General features: G+C 41.6%; 1 protein-coding gene across 2 annotated transcripts in view; it reads left to right on the forward strand.

Moving 5' to 3' along the window:
- The window catches only part of LOC126395759 (tetraspanin-18-like), a 67,421-nt gene that overhangs the window by 18,184 nt on the left and 33,919 nt on the right, over positions 1 to 15,318 (forward strand). The window contains exon 2 of one of the 2 annotated variants that reach the window (XM_050053472.1): positions 1,121 to 1,209. In XM_050053472.1, coding sequence (XP_049909429.1) covers positions 1,207 to 1,209 — 3 coding nt within the window. In that variant the 5' untranslated portion in view covers positions 1,121 to 1,206. The remainder of the gene's footprint in view (positions 1 to 1,120; positions 1,210 to 15,318) is intronic. The other variant, XM_050053480.1, reaches the window with a different exon arrangement.

Here is a 15,318-nt window from a genome sequence, read left to right on the forward strand (position 1 = left end):
TTAAACACACATTAAACATGGCTTAATGGAGACAGTTTTGAACACAAATCAGCTTCACTATAACTCGCAGCATTCACAGACAAACACTTGTCTTTATCTGGACACATTTTCCCCACAAATACACATGCTAATGTTATTAGCACAAGCCTATGGCATTTTACATTGTATAATTTAGCCTAGCAGCTAGCAGTGACAACAGCGACATTTAACAAAGGTAATGTAACAAAATTTGGATCCATTACAACTCACAAGGTTTAATGAGAAAGCTATAGTGTTATACTAAGAAAAATAATAAAAAACAGACAGGAGGTCTGCGTCACTGCGACGTGTAGTTACATTTTTGGGGAGATGCATCAGTCTACGCCTAGGTATGGCGTCGATTTGACACACAAGTATAAATCCCGCTTAATGCCCTATCAAATGGGGTCATGTTTACCATGTTCACAAGAAGCAACCGTATAACTGCCCTCTGTTGTGGGATTCATAATCTCGTAAGTGGATTAAATTTTTGGAAAGCTCCAAGATCACGACTTTGCGTACACGACTTCCCATGTCGTAAACATGAGCTCACGAGCTCCATTTAAATGCAGCATACCTTTGATAACGCTAAAATGTGAATGCAGACTTTTTGTTAGCAAAAATTTAAGCTTAAAGCCATTAAAACAACCACAAACCAAAAACAGACACTGTGATGTCACCCACTGGTCAGTGTACTCCAGCTTTGAAGCCTTGAGTTTGGCATTTTGGTCGTCGCCATCTTAGATTTTTAGAGCCAGAGGTGACCATATTTGGACGAGAGGGTGGAGATAACCCTAATGCTAGCTGCTAGCTTGATTAACACTGTGCATTTAAACCTCTGGTTAATTGTGCTATTGCTAATGTTGGCTAGCAAAAAACAGATTTAAACTATTTAAACAAAATGTACTTACTGGAAAAACTGAATATCCGACTCTGTAGAGGGTCTCTTAGTTAGGGCTGTCAGATAAAATCACAATGTTGGTCGATCACTGTCCTTTTCTGTAACGCTAAAGGTGCCTGACTTTGTTGTTATTTTATATTTCATTATATCATGGTATTGTTTTAACCTGACAGTAACCACGGTACTGTTTTCTCTCCACAGCTGATGTAAAGCAGTTCCAGGTCAAAGGTCAAAGACTTCCATTCTCCTGCCTCCGCTTGAACTCAAGAGCCATTAAACAGGTACATATGGTACGCTGCTTCCTGTTGTTACTCAGTCACTGTGTCCTCTCAACCTTCATTTTGGTTCAGCTTTGTTTCTGAGTTCGTATTACATCAAAGTAAACTTTCTGTTTTTGCCGATAACTCCTGAAGTTTGGAGGCAAAATAGTTGATTTCTTGGATTCCTGGTTTCAGGATGTTGCCCTGATAATCCCACTGATCTGTCGTTTATCTTCATGTCAGCTCATTTCCAGTTGGAAGGTGGGTTATTTAGTTTGTTTTGCACTGATCTCATCAGGGATCGTTGCCACTTTTGTGCCCATTTTTCTGTTGTTATTTTTATGGATGTAGCGAGGCAGCTAGCTCTCTGTGTAGAAGACGTCTGCATTTTTAATGAGCTCTGCTTGGTTGTTTCTTCTACCAGAGGGAACTGAAAGGATATCAGTCTGATAAAAACTATTGGATTTTCACCACTATGTTTTTTTTTTATATGTACATGAACCCCCCAGTAAAGGTTATCCATCAGAGACGTTTTATCAGACGTTTCAAAATTATTTTAGGTGTGCAGCCAGACATTCACTCAACCTGTCAGTTTATTAGGTGGTGATTTATCGTTATATACGACGTATCGTGGCTTGATCCATGTGGGATGTATAAATTAACTATATCGTGAACCATGAGTATAAATTGTCATGCCTATTTTTTCCCAAGCCTGGTACATATATGATATGTCACACACTCCCTGGCCCACCTAGACCACTCTCTCCTGGGTGACAGTGTGTGAGCCATGGTGTGTGTTTATGTACCTGCAGAGCTCCAGACTGAAACCATAAAGCTGCATTTAACTCTCTGCTAACTGCTAACATCTAAACCGGGATTTATACTTCTAGTATAAAGTATATACTGCTAGGCTAATTTATACAATGTAAAATGCCATAGGCTTGTGCTAATAACATTAGCATGTTGTATTTGTGGGGAAAATGTGTCCAGATAAAGACAAGTGTTTGTCTGTGAATGCTGCGAGTTATAGTGAAGCTGATTTGTGTACTTGTGTTTGAACTTGTCTCTATTAAGCCATGTTTAATGTGTGTTTAATGTGTGTTTAATGTGTGTTTAACGTGTGTTTAACGTGTGTTTTACGTCAACTAAATTTTACAGCACTTCACAGAAACTTGTTCAGAGATACATTTACTGTTGGTTTTGTATTTTTATGTGATTTGGTCACAATAAGAAAAATAACTGCAGAATATCACAGGATACTAGATAACCTTTTACATTCCTGAACAGGATTTAGATTTACTAAAAAAAATCCTGCTATGAGTGAAACATTTTTTTATCATTAAATATTAATTTACTGCAGCTTTATGTGAGGTATGTCAGCCTCTGTGTGTTTTCAGGTAATTATTTTACTTTGATGTGTTTTAGTGTCAGTGCTTTTTTTTTTAATTGTGGTACACAAACATAACTTTGTTGTGGTTCACATCAGACAGACAGACAGACAGACAGACAGACAGACAGACAGAATAATGAATGCAAATCCCCACAGAGGTCAGACTGATGAAATTAAGTCCAATTAAAACTAACTCATTTACACAGTCAGGCGTCTCTGATGTTCAGCAGCTCCGTCGACGCCAACAGAAACACGATGGTGTTGATTTGTGCAGTTTCACTAAGAGAGCAGTCGGGCTGAGCGTCACAGTGTCACAGTCTGAAAGGATCAGTTCATCACTGAACCAGCTGGTGACACATGCAGCACACACATGTGGTTATGCCCACATAATTATGTGCACACACATGAAAGCATTAACAGCGTGTGAGTCTGTGGCAGATGGTGAGCTTGACTCTTCAGTCCTCAATTAACTGTTGATTTCTCTTCATCATCAGCGCTCTGATGTTTAAACCACATATTTATCATGTGTTTCTTGTCTGCCCTTATTTTAATAAATGGTTTGCTGATGCAGGTCTGTCTTTCTGAAAACAGCAGAAGCACAAATCATCAGAAAGGTGGAACAAAACCTGCAGCAGGTCAGACTGAAGAAGTACTCAGATCTTTTAGACCTTGTTTCCACCAAGCGGTACGGAACAATTCAGTTCAGTTCAATTTGGTACGCATTTTTCCATTTCCTCAGTGAAAAGTTGTGGATGGTACCAATGGAATCGTTCCTCACCGTCCATTCACAGACCCACAGAAACCTCTGAATTTAGATAGGAGACACAGACTCATACACAAGGACACAAAGGCAAGATGGAGCTGTTTGCAAAGTCTGAATCTGTAGAGTAGCTAAAGCTGTGAGACAAATGTAGTGCAGTGAAAAGTACAAATAATTACCTCTGACATGTGGTGGAGTAGAGGTATAAAGTAGAATAACAATGAAATACTCAAGTAAAGTACAAGCAGTGTTTGTTAGATAAAAAACTATGATGAAAATTTTTCGTCAACAACCTTTTTTCATGACGAAAATGAGACGATGACGAGCTACAAATAGATCTTGATAATAAAACCTAAGACAAAATATAAGTTTCATTTTCATTGACAAGACATGACCTGATGAAAATGTTGGTGGACTAACAGACATTGAAAGCTGAGAAGGGCCGTGCTTAAAGTTTAAAGTTCCACTGATTGTCACACACCTGAGTGTGTGAAATTTGTTCTCCGCATTTGACCCATCCCCTGAGGGGGGAATCATGTGGTGATCTAACCCCCCAATTCCAACCCCTGATGCTGAGTGCCAAGCAGGGAGGCAATGGGTCCCATTTTTATAGTCTTTGGTATGACCAGGCTGGGGATCGAATCCCAACCTCCCAGTCTCAGGGCGGACACTCTGCCACTAGGCCACTGAGCTTGTAATGATCTTGAGATGCCTGATGAGCCACAGGCTGGTAAACTCCAGTAAATAGTCTGCACCAGGATGTTTGGGTTGGTGCGAGTTGTGAGCTGTAATTCAGCAGTAAATAATCAGCCGTGTGTGTCTGACTGTGGATGGTGGAGCTGCTGAATGGATTTGTGGAGTTTGTTAGTTGCAGCGGTGGCTGTTAGCAGCTAGCTCCGCTCGCAGACTTCACAGCTTCACCCCGCAGGACTCCACTCAGTCCGGACTGGAGAAGGTTTGTGGGTTGATGGTGTTTGACAGGCAGGTAGGAGGCTCAGTTATCTGTGAGTGTAGCTGTGCTGTAAGTAAACAGTCTGAACTCAGATCAGTTTTCTCTGACAGAGATGAAAGTTTAGTTTGAATCACCAACTCTGTGAGAGGACACCAGTTTAAACCTCCAGACTAACATGTTGCACATGAAGAAACAAGTTATGTTTCTGCTTCTTAACAGTCACATGGATAAGTCAGAGTTTACAATGAACCTGGGGACAAATCCTAGTTGGCTCACATTAGTTATTTGTTGAGAGCATAAATAGAGAGATGTTGAGCTTTTCAGATGATGATCAGTAAGTGTGTGCTCGTAAATCAGCCCTTAATCCTGTCACACACTGCTGGAGACATGACACACACATCATTTTATACAACCTGTCACCTTGAGTCTGATTTATGATCCATGAGTTATACCTCACTGGATTAGTTTAAAGAGAAAAAACAGAAAACATTATGACTAAAATGTTGTGAATTTTTGTTAACTCAAACTACAGTCAGAAATAGAGGATAAAAATGACTAAAATGTGACTAAAACTAATGAACATTTTCGTCTCTAGACTGAGACTAAATCTAAAACAGCTGCCAAAATGAACACCCAGTGCACGTGCCTCTGGTTTCTACATTAGTACAGTACTTGAGTTGATGCAGTCTCCTCAGCAGCTGTTGAAGCCTCTGACTGTGACGACTTGGACTTGTCATAATTAAAATAAGGAAAAATCAAGAAATGAAAGAGTCATGACGAGTTTAAATCAGCCCTCAGTTTGACCATCAGAGAGAAGAAGAGGACGGCGTCTTCCTTTTTTCCTCACGTCAGCATTAATACCAGCTCTGAACTAACAGGCTGGAAGAGCAGAAGCCGTCGCACGCTGACTAAAACATGACATGTTTGGCAATAGTGAGTCAAGCACTATTTTAGGTCTGTGTTGAATAATTAAATGCATTTTGAACTCTATTTTAGGAAACAACTTGTCTACATGTGCAGAGTCAGCACACATCATTACATCACTTTCTCCTCAGCTCAACTTGGAGAAGAACGTCACATCTACTTTGTCACAAAACAACTGCGTAACTCAACTTTTATCACAAATGAGCCGACCCGCATTTATTTTACACAAATTAGTGTTCAGTGTTTAATCTAATGACATTTAATTAGCAAAAAAAAATCACAATATCCCCTCTGAATAAAATGTGTATTATCACCTCTTTGTGTCATATTTGTGTGCGACATTTTTTAGGTGACATCAAAACCTTTTTAGTGTTCAACCAAACTCTGCTGCGGCTGTTAATGTACCATCTAACAGTCACCAAGTTTCTCTGGAGAGAGGCTCCGGGCTGATGCTGGGCCTCGACAGGTCGGACAGCTCCGGGTGCTGAGAGGACTGGTCTGAATGTGAGGCTGCTTTCACACCTGCCCTGTTTGGTTTGGTTCAATCAAACTCCAGTTGGTTTGCCCCCTCAGTGTGGTTCATTTGTGCAGGTGTGAACACACCAAAACAACCTGACTGAGACCTTCTTGCAGAGGTGGTCTCAGTCCGGCTCCAAAGGAACTCTGGTGCGGTTGGTTTGTGGTGAGAAGGTGTTCCGACCTGGATGTGAACCAACTGCAGTCACATGACACATTGTTTGGGTTAAACATGAGCATGTTACAGTCCTGGAGGATTATTAATGTGCACCTCCTCCTGTACTGCCTTAATATGCACATTCAGCACATCCAATGCATCAAAACATTGTTTTCTAGTTGGAGCCGCGCCTCGTTTTCAAACTGTATGGTTTGACTAAAATGAACAATGACAGCAATATAGTCCACGATGAGCAGCGCTAAAATCAACCTGCGTAGTTGTCCCTCCATTGTGACATTAGAAAGTGTCACATTTATCTTGCAAGTGTACTCTTCTTCAACGTTTGCTTTACTTCCTGGATTTTTCCCACATGGAAATTCTGACCAATCAAGAGCAGCTTTCTCACACAAGGCATTTGATCTGGTCCTCTTGTAAATGCTGCCGTGAGAACATGAACTAACTCTAGGCAATTATACAACTTTGGAACAACATGAGTCCCTGATTCAGACCAAAGGAGACGACTCTAGGGCTGACAGCAGCCTAAGATTTTGGATAAAGACTTTTGGAAGATACCAACCACTTTTTCATGCTCGTCAAAAAATACTCTTAGTCCAGAAAATAGTCCTCACCCTGAAAGCCTTTTCTGTCATGGAAGTGAAACATGTCACACTGACAATAAAGCAGAACAGAGATTTTTTTGTGTCTCTGCACTGAAGGTAGCCGCAGCCAGAGCATTGTTTTTTCGGGTTGTCCGTCTGATCTTTGTGAACACGACATCTCAGAAACGCCTCGGGGGAATTTCTAAAGATTTCGCAAAAATGTCCACTTCAGCTCAACAATGAAGTGATTAGATTTTGGTGGTCAAAGGTCAAGGTCACCATGACCTTGTCTGTCTCACTCTTGTGAACGTGATATCTCACGAACACCTTAATGGTGCCTTAAAAATGTCAGTTCTTCAAATTCGACACAAACGCCCACTTGGACTGAAGATTAAAACTGACTATAATATTGTGGTCAAAGGTCAAAGTTCAGTGTGACCTCACACATTTTTGACCATAACTCAAGAATTCATATGCTTCTTAGCACGTTGTTAAAATCCCCTCGGCCTGCACGTGTGCTGTGCCAAAGTACGCTGAATGATCAAAGAAACTATCGCAATCACATCGGTGCTGATTCTTTATTAACCAAGTTAACCAAAAACTAAATATTCCCTCCTGCAGCTGGGGGTTAAATCTATTTCAGTGTGATCTCTGAAGGTGTCACTGGTTAGAGTTATTTATCACTGCCTTATTTTTGTTTGTGAAAATGTTTTTGAAAATGTTTTCCCATAGTTGGAACGTCTGACGGTGTTTTGTGTCAGTTTGAGCCAAAGTGAAACCAGAACTTATGACGTCATGTTAGCGGCCTTCAGTAGTACCTTCAGGAGTGTTTTGCAGGTTGTAAAACACAAGGTGCACCGCACTGCCTTTATGGTTGAGTCCCGCCCTGATAAGACGGAGCGCTTTCTGCAGCTTGCTGCGTCTTTTTTATGTCTCTGCACCAGCTGTAACTGTGGCCTGATTTCATTTCCTGCAGGCGCTGTGGATGCAGAACAAGCTGGTGAAATTTAACAGGTTTTGTAATGTGTCTTTGTAAATGCATCACAGATAAAGAAACCATCAGAGGAGTGATGCATATTTCATGTACAGTTATCAGCTTTAGACTGAGAAAAAATAATGTAATGTACTGGCAGCTATCTTTTACTCTTAAGGTGGAATGTTTTCTTCTATAGTAATCAGTGCATGAGTTGATGTCATGAATCAAACACACCTTAAATCTCAATATGACAACTTTGATCATTAGTTTAGTTGTGTCTCTCTTGCATGACGTTCATTTTAGTAATGATTAGAGCTTTTATGGGTTTAAAAATATATTTGAACTTCATCCGTATTATGCGACTGTGAATATTTTATATCCCCACCTGGGACAAAAAGTGGTGGAGCCTCATTCTGGTGCGCTCCGGCTGCACTACCCTGTCTGTAAGTCATAATGTGAGCTAGGAGTCAGTTTATTTCTACACTGCAGAGAAATGCATCAGTGATGATAAATGTCCCTCACCTTGTCATGATGCATATTTTAAGCTGCAGTGTGAGACTCCTAAATTTGTTTAATGTCCTCCGTGGCAGAAACCTCTTCTCTTCAGCTAATCAGGACAGCAGTGAGACTGTATTGACCCAAACTGGTCGGAGAGTCTCTCTGAAGTCGTTGATGATTGGGATAATTAAAGTGAAATTGCCGGTGACCTGTGAGAGCTTCTCTTCTTCTTACTTCTTCACTTCTGTACTTCACACCTGTTTAACATTCAGCGCAGTAACTTCAGTCCATACAGAGCCTCCACAGAGGCTACACCACCTCCACCTTTATGTATTCTTCATCCACCTGCTGTGTTTGGTATGCATCTCAGGGCCTTTACTAAATAAAAATGTGTGAAGGAAGATAATTTGATGTCTCCCCTGGTCTCTGGTTATGGTTATGAGGTTCAGTGGCGGTCCCTCAAAGGGAGAAAGTGTCCACGTGACTGGTTTTTATAAACAGCAGCTCTCAGTAAGAACACAGAGAGCAGGGAGTGGTAATAATTATATCCTTGGAAAACTCTCCTCGAGGATCACTTTGTCCAACATTCCTCTTCTCCAGTGTTTCTTCAGAAGTGAAATAAAATAATCGTTTATCCAGTTTGCGAAAGATTCTTTCTAACAGACTAAAAATGAGATTTGATTCAGTGCAGAACTCATCGAGCTGATTGTTGACAGATTTGAAGATTCTGCCAGCACAGTTTAACAAAATGCTTTAGTGTTTATTGATACAGTTTGATTCTTAATTTAAAGTTAAAACTACAGATGCTTTTTCTTTTAAAGCTGCATTAAAAGACACCAGAGAGCAAAAAACCCTGAGCACCAAAACTCTGTAGTAAATACATAAATTATTATGAAAACATAGAAGACAAGGTTAAAGGATAAGACTCGCAGTATTCTATCTACTTTTCTTATAATTAACAAATCTAATGAAAAGACCAAAACCAGCAACATGTTAAGCACAATGCACACTGGACTAGTATCACCAGAATTTCAACGGAGTAGCCTCTGTGGTAGATGTGCAAAAATGGGGAGGTACATTAAACATGCCAAGACGTGTATGCCCTAAACCCAACAGGTAGTCAGCCATTTTGAATTCACTGTGCAATTTTTGTGCATTTTTGGCAATGTCCAGGGACCGTACTTTAACAAACTCCATCTAGAGATATTGTACGATTGATTTCAAATTTTGTCCGGACCATCTAAAGACCGTCGACATGAAAAGTTGCTCAAAGTGTGAGTTTTCATCAAACAGTGTGACCGTGGCGAGGCGTCAGACTTTCATGTTTATGTCATGAAATGGTTTCTAACTCCAAGGCGAATGGTCCAATCTGCCCAAACTTCACATGTTTGATGACAGTCCCACCCTGAACACATCTACATGCCAACAGTTATTGTGCCACCTACTGGCAACAGGAAGTAAGTGTTAGGTTAAATTTACATGGTGTGGTCTACAGTTGATTGACAGCAACATGACATATAATTTGTGTGTTCTCCAGTGCCACATAGTGGACACAGGAAGTGGTACAAAATGTGAAAGGGGTCATTTCAGTGCCCACACTCTATGAAGGATGTACCATCTCACCCCTGCGTGAAGAATGACACTTTCAGAGAAATTAAAGGAGCAATAAGCGAAATTCATCATTTCTAGATTGAAGGAATTAAAAAATTGCTATGTGAAGAACTAGAGGTGTAATTTCATCTGGAGTATAGCATGACCTCACACACCCTCTCTCTGTGTTGATCTCCAGCCCATTGTTTACAAGCCGGTCCGGCTGCGCATTCATGTACGTTCATGTGAGCCGGACCTGTGGCGGGCTCACGGAGAAGAGTAGGAGCGTTAGCGTGGCAGCCGAGTAGTGCTAACGCTAACAGGAAAGCAGGGAAATAGCTAAACACAGCAGAGACCGAGAGTGAGTGAAAGACATTGCTAACTGCTAAACTAAGTTGGCTGTTTAGGTTTTATTTCCTCGCCCCTGTGGTGAGTGAATCTGCCTGTAGTGAAACTGGGGCTAACCGGTGCTTCCTCCTCAGGCTCCACTTCACTCAGCTGCCAGCACACCCAGTTAGCCTCCGCTAGCTTCCCAGCTAGTGGCTCTCCGTTTGGATCCAACCGGAGCACCGAGCCCTGGTTTGTTATTCAGGTTAATGTGGGAAGAAGCAGCAGGTATATCGGGCAGCTGAGTGAAGCTGAGTGAAGTGGAGCCTGCGGAAGAAACACCGGGACCGTCTGGATGTGATAGTCCGTGGAGATGCTGCGGTGCTCGCCGACACAGACGAGGCGAGTGGGGGGTGGGGGGTGGAGAGCAGAGGTAGAGGGAGGAGTGGCTCATGACACACTTTGTTTTGCTCTACAGGCAGTGCACAACAGCGAACCTAGCGGTGAAATGATTTAGCTTTTTGCCCCTTTAACAACCGAATCCGTAAAGGTGCGAGGGTCCGTTCATCGCTGCTTGCAGCTTTATTTTAAAGTTTTAATCTCAAAGATCACCATTTTGTTCTCTTTGGCGGCACCCAGTGGTGAAGTGGAGGGTATACTCAGGTATACGGGGTGTACCCACTTCTTTTTCTATCCAGTTGCAGTATACCCACCTATCAGCTAAAAAGCCATTGTAATATATAGGAGAGTATGCCCACTTCCTCATCAGTAACCTACCTATCTACCTAGTAGTACACCCACCTCGTCAGTTACCACTACACCACTGGCGGCACCTGTGGTGAAAAGTGGTATCTGCTGTGTGTTTGTTGGCAGACTGCCTACACTGTGATATGTACTCCCATTTAGAGCTGTGGTTATTAGGACTTGGTAACCTTGAAAAGTTTGTGTCTGGATCAGTTTGATCCAGTCCAAAGCTGCTTTGAAAAAACAGCAAATAATTAAGATGTCTCAGCTGATCCTGGGCAGCGAGACATGGGATCAATCAGACCTGCATCACATTTAAAAAATAAAAAAAACTGGGCCCAGATTATCAGGACCCAGAAAAGAGGCGATGACACCAACATGCCTGAGATGAACCAACATCAGCAGCAGCCTTGTGTTTCCTGTTGCTCCCTCATTACTGATGTAAGGATGCAGAAGCTGAAATCCACTGGGTTCATCCTTCTGTCCTCGTTCTCGGCTGCTCAGCTCTGATGGATGAAGGTAATCAGGTCCGCTGCCTCTCCTGCTCTGAGGAAACACACTTCTGTGGATGCTGCACTTCCTTCCAGCCCGTGTGACTGTGTGATTTATTGGAGTGGAGCGTCCTGTCACTGGTGGGTAATCTCTGCAGGAGAAACAGTTACACAGTCTGGCTGTGGGATTCACACTGGGATCTGGTTTCACTGCAGCAGGATGCTGACGGTGCACTCCTCCACACGGTGGTCGGATTATAAATGCTAATCAAGGTGTCGCCTGCAATGAGCGTCACAGTGGAGGTAAAACTGAAGGAAATATGTGACATCAGCAAAATTAAAGTCAATATATGGATATTTAAAGGGACAATTCACTGAATCATTTGTTAGCATGCTGGGAGAAAACAGTTAATGATATTCACACAGTTTATACTCTGGTATACTGTATATCTATCTCTAGTTTACTCCGGTTTTAAATATGATAACAGTTGTTTAGAGCTGTTAGAAGTCTCTCAGCTTCAGGAGCTGCTGCCTGGTTGATTCTGTCGAGGAGTAATTTGACCATAAAACCAAATCTGCAGGAACTCTGATAAAACCTTTAATGAGGACGTTATTGATATGTGGTGATTTGGTCTGTAATAATGATCAGGTGTTCTGTTAGTGCTGATGTTTGCTTTTGGTGCTGTTGTTGTTGTTGTTGTTGTTGTCGTTGATGGCATTACAGCTGTCTTTTTTATTTATGAGGAATTTCAAAAATGGCTAATAGACCCACCTACCTCCCAACTGACCTACCAGTCTACCAACCTACCAATGTATCTATCTTCATACGGCCTACTGACCTACCTACTTACTGACTTACATACCTTCCTATCTACTCACCTACCTTCTACTTACTGACCTACCTACCTATCTACCCCCCAGCCACCAACCTACCTATCTATCTTTATCCCTGCCTACTTGCCTACCTTCCTGTCTACCTACCTACTTTCATAACCACCGGCCTACCTAGTTACCAACCTGTCTACCTTCCTACTCACTGACCTACCCACCTAGACTCACAAGTCAGTCTTTAGATGCTTTGCTTAACTAAAGACTGATGACTTTCTCCCTGATTTTGTCTTTAGATGGGCGGATACAATTTCAGAGTTTAAAAAAAACTCCCTACGTTGCAGAACCAATAGTAAATCTGCAGGGCGGTCCTTCGGTGGCTCGCTGAACTCTTGCTCGTAAACATAGTCCCACTGCGTTAAAAGTTTTAAACAAAGTCGCTGTAAGTCCTTCATTCCCACAATCTTGTGGACTGAGCACACGTTTGATAAAACAGAGTTAAATCTCTCAGCATCCATTTTCAAGCTCGGACGTGAAAAGGGGGAGCGCACATTTCCGGGAGGGCGTGTCCTTTTAAAAAACGCAAGAGGCGTTGCTTTGTTGCCGGCCGTTTTCTCTGGTGTGTTAAGCACACTTTAGAAAGGAGTGTCCCCAGACTATCAGAAGGCGGAGATCTCCGATTGTCTGGTGGCGAGACTACTACCTACCTTCATACCTACCAACCTACCCACTGACCCACCTCCCTACCAACCTACCTATCTTTATCCCGACCTACCTGCCTTCATACTGACTTTCCTAGCCCCTATCTACCTACCTGCCTACCTTTTATATCCACCTACCTTCATACCAAACTGTCTACCTACCTACCCATGTACCTTTTTCTATACTGACCTACCTTCATACCAACCAACCTAAGTAGCTACTGACCTACCTACCTTCCTACTTACTAACCTACCTACCATCATACTAACCAACTTACCTATCTTTCTACCCACCGACCTACCTTCATACCAACATACCTACACGGCACTGGCTCAAAGAAAAAAAAAAAAAACAGTAACAGTGGCTGGAAATTGTCCATGAAATTTTAGTTATGGAAAAGTTGACTTACGTTTTGAGAGTTAAAAAGAACACATTTATAAAGAACTTGGAAAAATGGAGCATTTATATGAGACATGACACCAACTAAAAGAATGTCTGACTTGAAGAGACTTATTTAAATACTCAAACCGTCCCAGACAACCATATATATATAGTTTTTTATTTGCTTTGTGTATTGCACTGTATTATTTTTGTGCCAATGTGTTCGTACTGTTGATACATCTGTGCAGTATACATGGCTTTTTTAAAATTGTCATCATCATGTCAACATGCACAATAAACACATCACGAAAGGCTGTGATAATGCAGTTAGGGATTCTTTAAAATCAGAGAGTATCAATAGAAAACTGCACTTTAAAATGTAACTATCGTTCTTGTTTTATTGGTACCGTTTGTGTTCAAGTGAAATGTTTGAGTTGTTCAATAAAAAAATACTGAAAATAAAATACCAACATACCTAACGCACTATCTATCTACCTACGTAGCTACTCACTCAAGTACCTATCTTTATACCTACCAACCTACCGACGACTGATCTACTGACCTGCCTACCTGTCACAGGTCGTTTTTTTTTTTACGTCTCTGTAAAGGTCTGCACAGATTAAATTAACCACAATTTCAGGAGGAAAAGTAAAGAACCATAAACAGAGAAACAGTATTTACATGATGCATAATCATCTTTAACTATAGGGTTAGAAACCAACATGCTAAATAGACACTACGCATTGAGTGTGATGTCACCTGGAACCAAAGACCAACCAATGACAGGCCAGTTCAGCAGCAGTTTCCCTCAACTCTCTGAAATGTTTAAGATCTCGCAGCTCATTGCTTTGGTTTAACTCTTTGATTCACTGTCACCACTCTGATCAGTTTTCAGCAGCAGGCAGAAAAAGTTCTGATAAACACACAGCGACTGTCGAGCCCTGAACACACACAGGTAGAGACCAGCTGATGAACTCAGTGAAGCATTTAGCTGCTGAACAGACAGATGTGTCCTCAGGAGATGGTGGAGACCAAAAACAGAGTTAAAAGGAAATAGAATACTGGACTGACATTCATCAGGTGACACAAACATGACTTCACATTAATGCTATGTAATGTTGCTCTGTGTCAGCTTCAGGTTTAAAGGTCAGGGAGCAAAACACAGTTTAGAAACAGAACACATAACAGTACAGAGCTGCACACTCAGGCAGGCAAACACACACACACACACACACACACACACACACACACACACACACTAGATGCTCATACAAATACACATCTGCTGAATAATCAGGCCGTCCCAGTGTGAGCTGATCAAACTCAACACCTGAAGGATCTCCAGTGTCGGCCTGCAGGAAGCTGCTGCAGGAGGATTAAATCCAGCCGGAGCGATTCTCCATGACTGCAGAGGGAGAGGGAATTATTTGTGTCCATTCTCTGTGTGGCTGCGTGAAATTACCCAGCTGCCCCCAGACCTATTTTTGAAAGGAGCCACAGCTGCTAAATGGGACCTGAGTGTGTGTGTGTGTGTGTGTGTGTGTGTGTGTGTGTGTGTGTGTGTGTGTGTGTGTGTGTGTGTGTGTGTCTTTGTGTTGGAGGTACAGGAAGAGTACAACCTTCATTTCTGTAACAGAAACCACCATCAAGCTTCAAACATACTTCTGACTCTTCATCCTGAACTAAAGTTACTCAGGTGGCTCAAGGTGAAAACACAAACCCAGATTTCTCTCCCTGCTGTCGTGCTGTGCTCTTTAAATGCATTTGATTTTGTAGAGTTTTAACTAGTAACAGATAAATGACGTTTTGGTGAAATAAAAAGAGCGAATGCCCCAAAAAACGTTCATTTTAGTGGTTAAAAAATGGTTTTGCAGGAAAAGTAAAATAGAAAATATGATAATAAAACAGATTCAATTCTTTTCCCAGAGAATAAATTACAGTTGCATAAAAGACGCTCAAGTTATCTGCTCTGATCACAAAGAAAGAACCACACTGATAATTTTGAAAACAAGTCCACTGAAAGAACTGATGAAAGAAGTTAACGCATCATCGAAAAGAAGTTGATGACAAACAGAGAAACAGACAAAAAGTCAAAAAACACTCACCAGCCACTTTATTAGGTACACCTGTTCAACTGCTCATTAACACAAATAGCTCATCAGCCAATCAGGTGTCAGCAGCTCATTAACATTTAGTCATGTAGACATGATGAAGACGAGCTGCTGAAGTTCAAACGGAGCATCAGAATGATGAAGAAAGGTGATTGAAGTGACTTTGAACGTGGCATGGTTGTTGGTGCCAGAC

Source organism: Epinephelus moara, chromosome 1 (assembly GCF_006386435.1).
Source record: "Epinephelus moara isolate mb chromosome 1, YSFRI_EMoa_1.0, whole genome shotgun sequence".
Taxonomy (NCBI): domain Eukaryota; kingdom Metazoa; phylum Chordata; class Actinopteri; order Perciformes; family Serranidae; genus Epinephelus; species Epinephelus moara.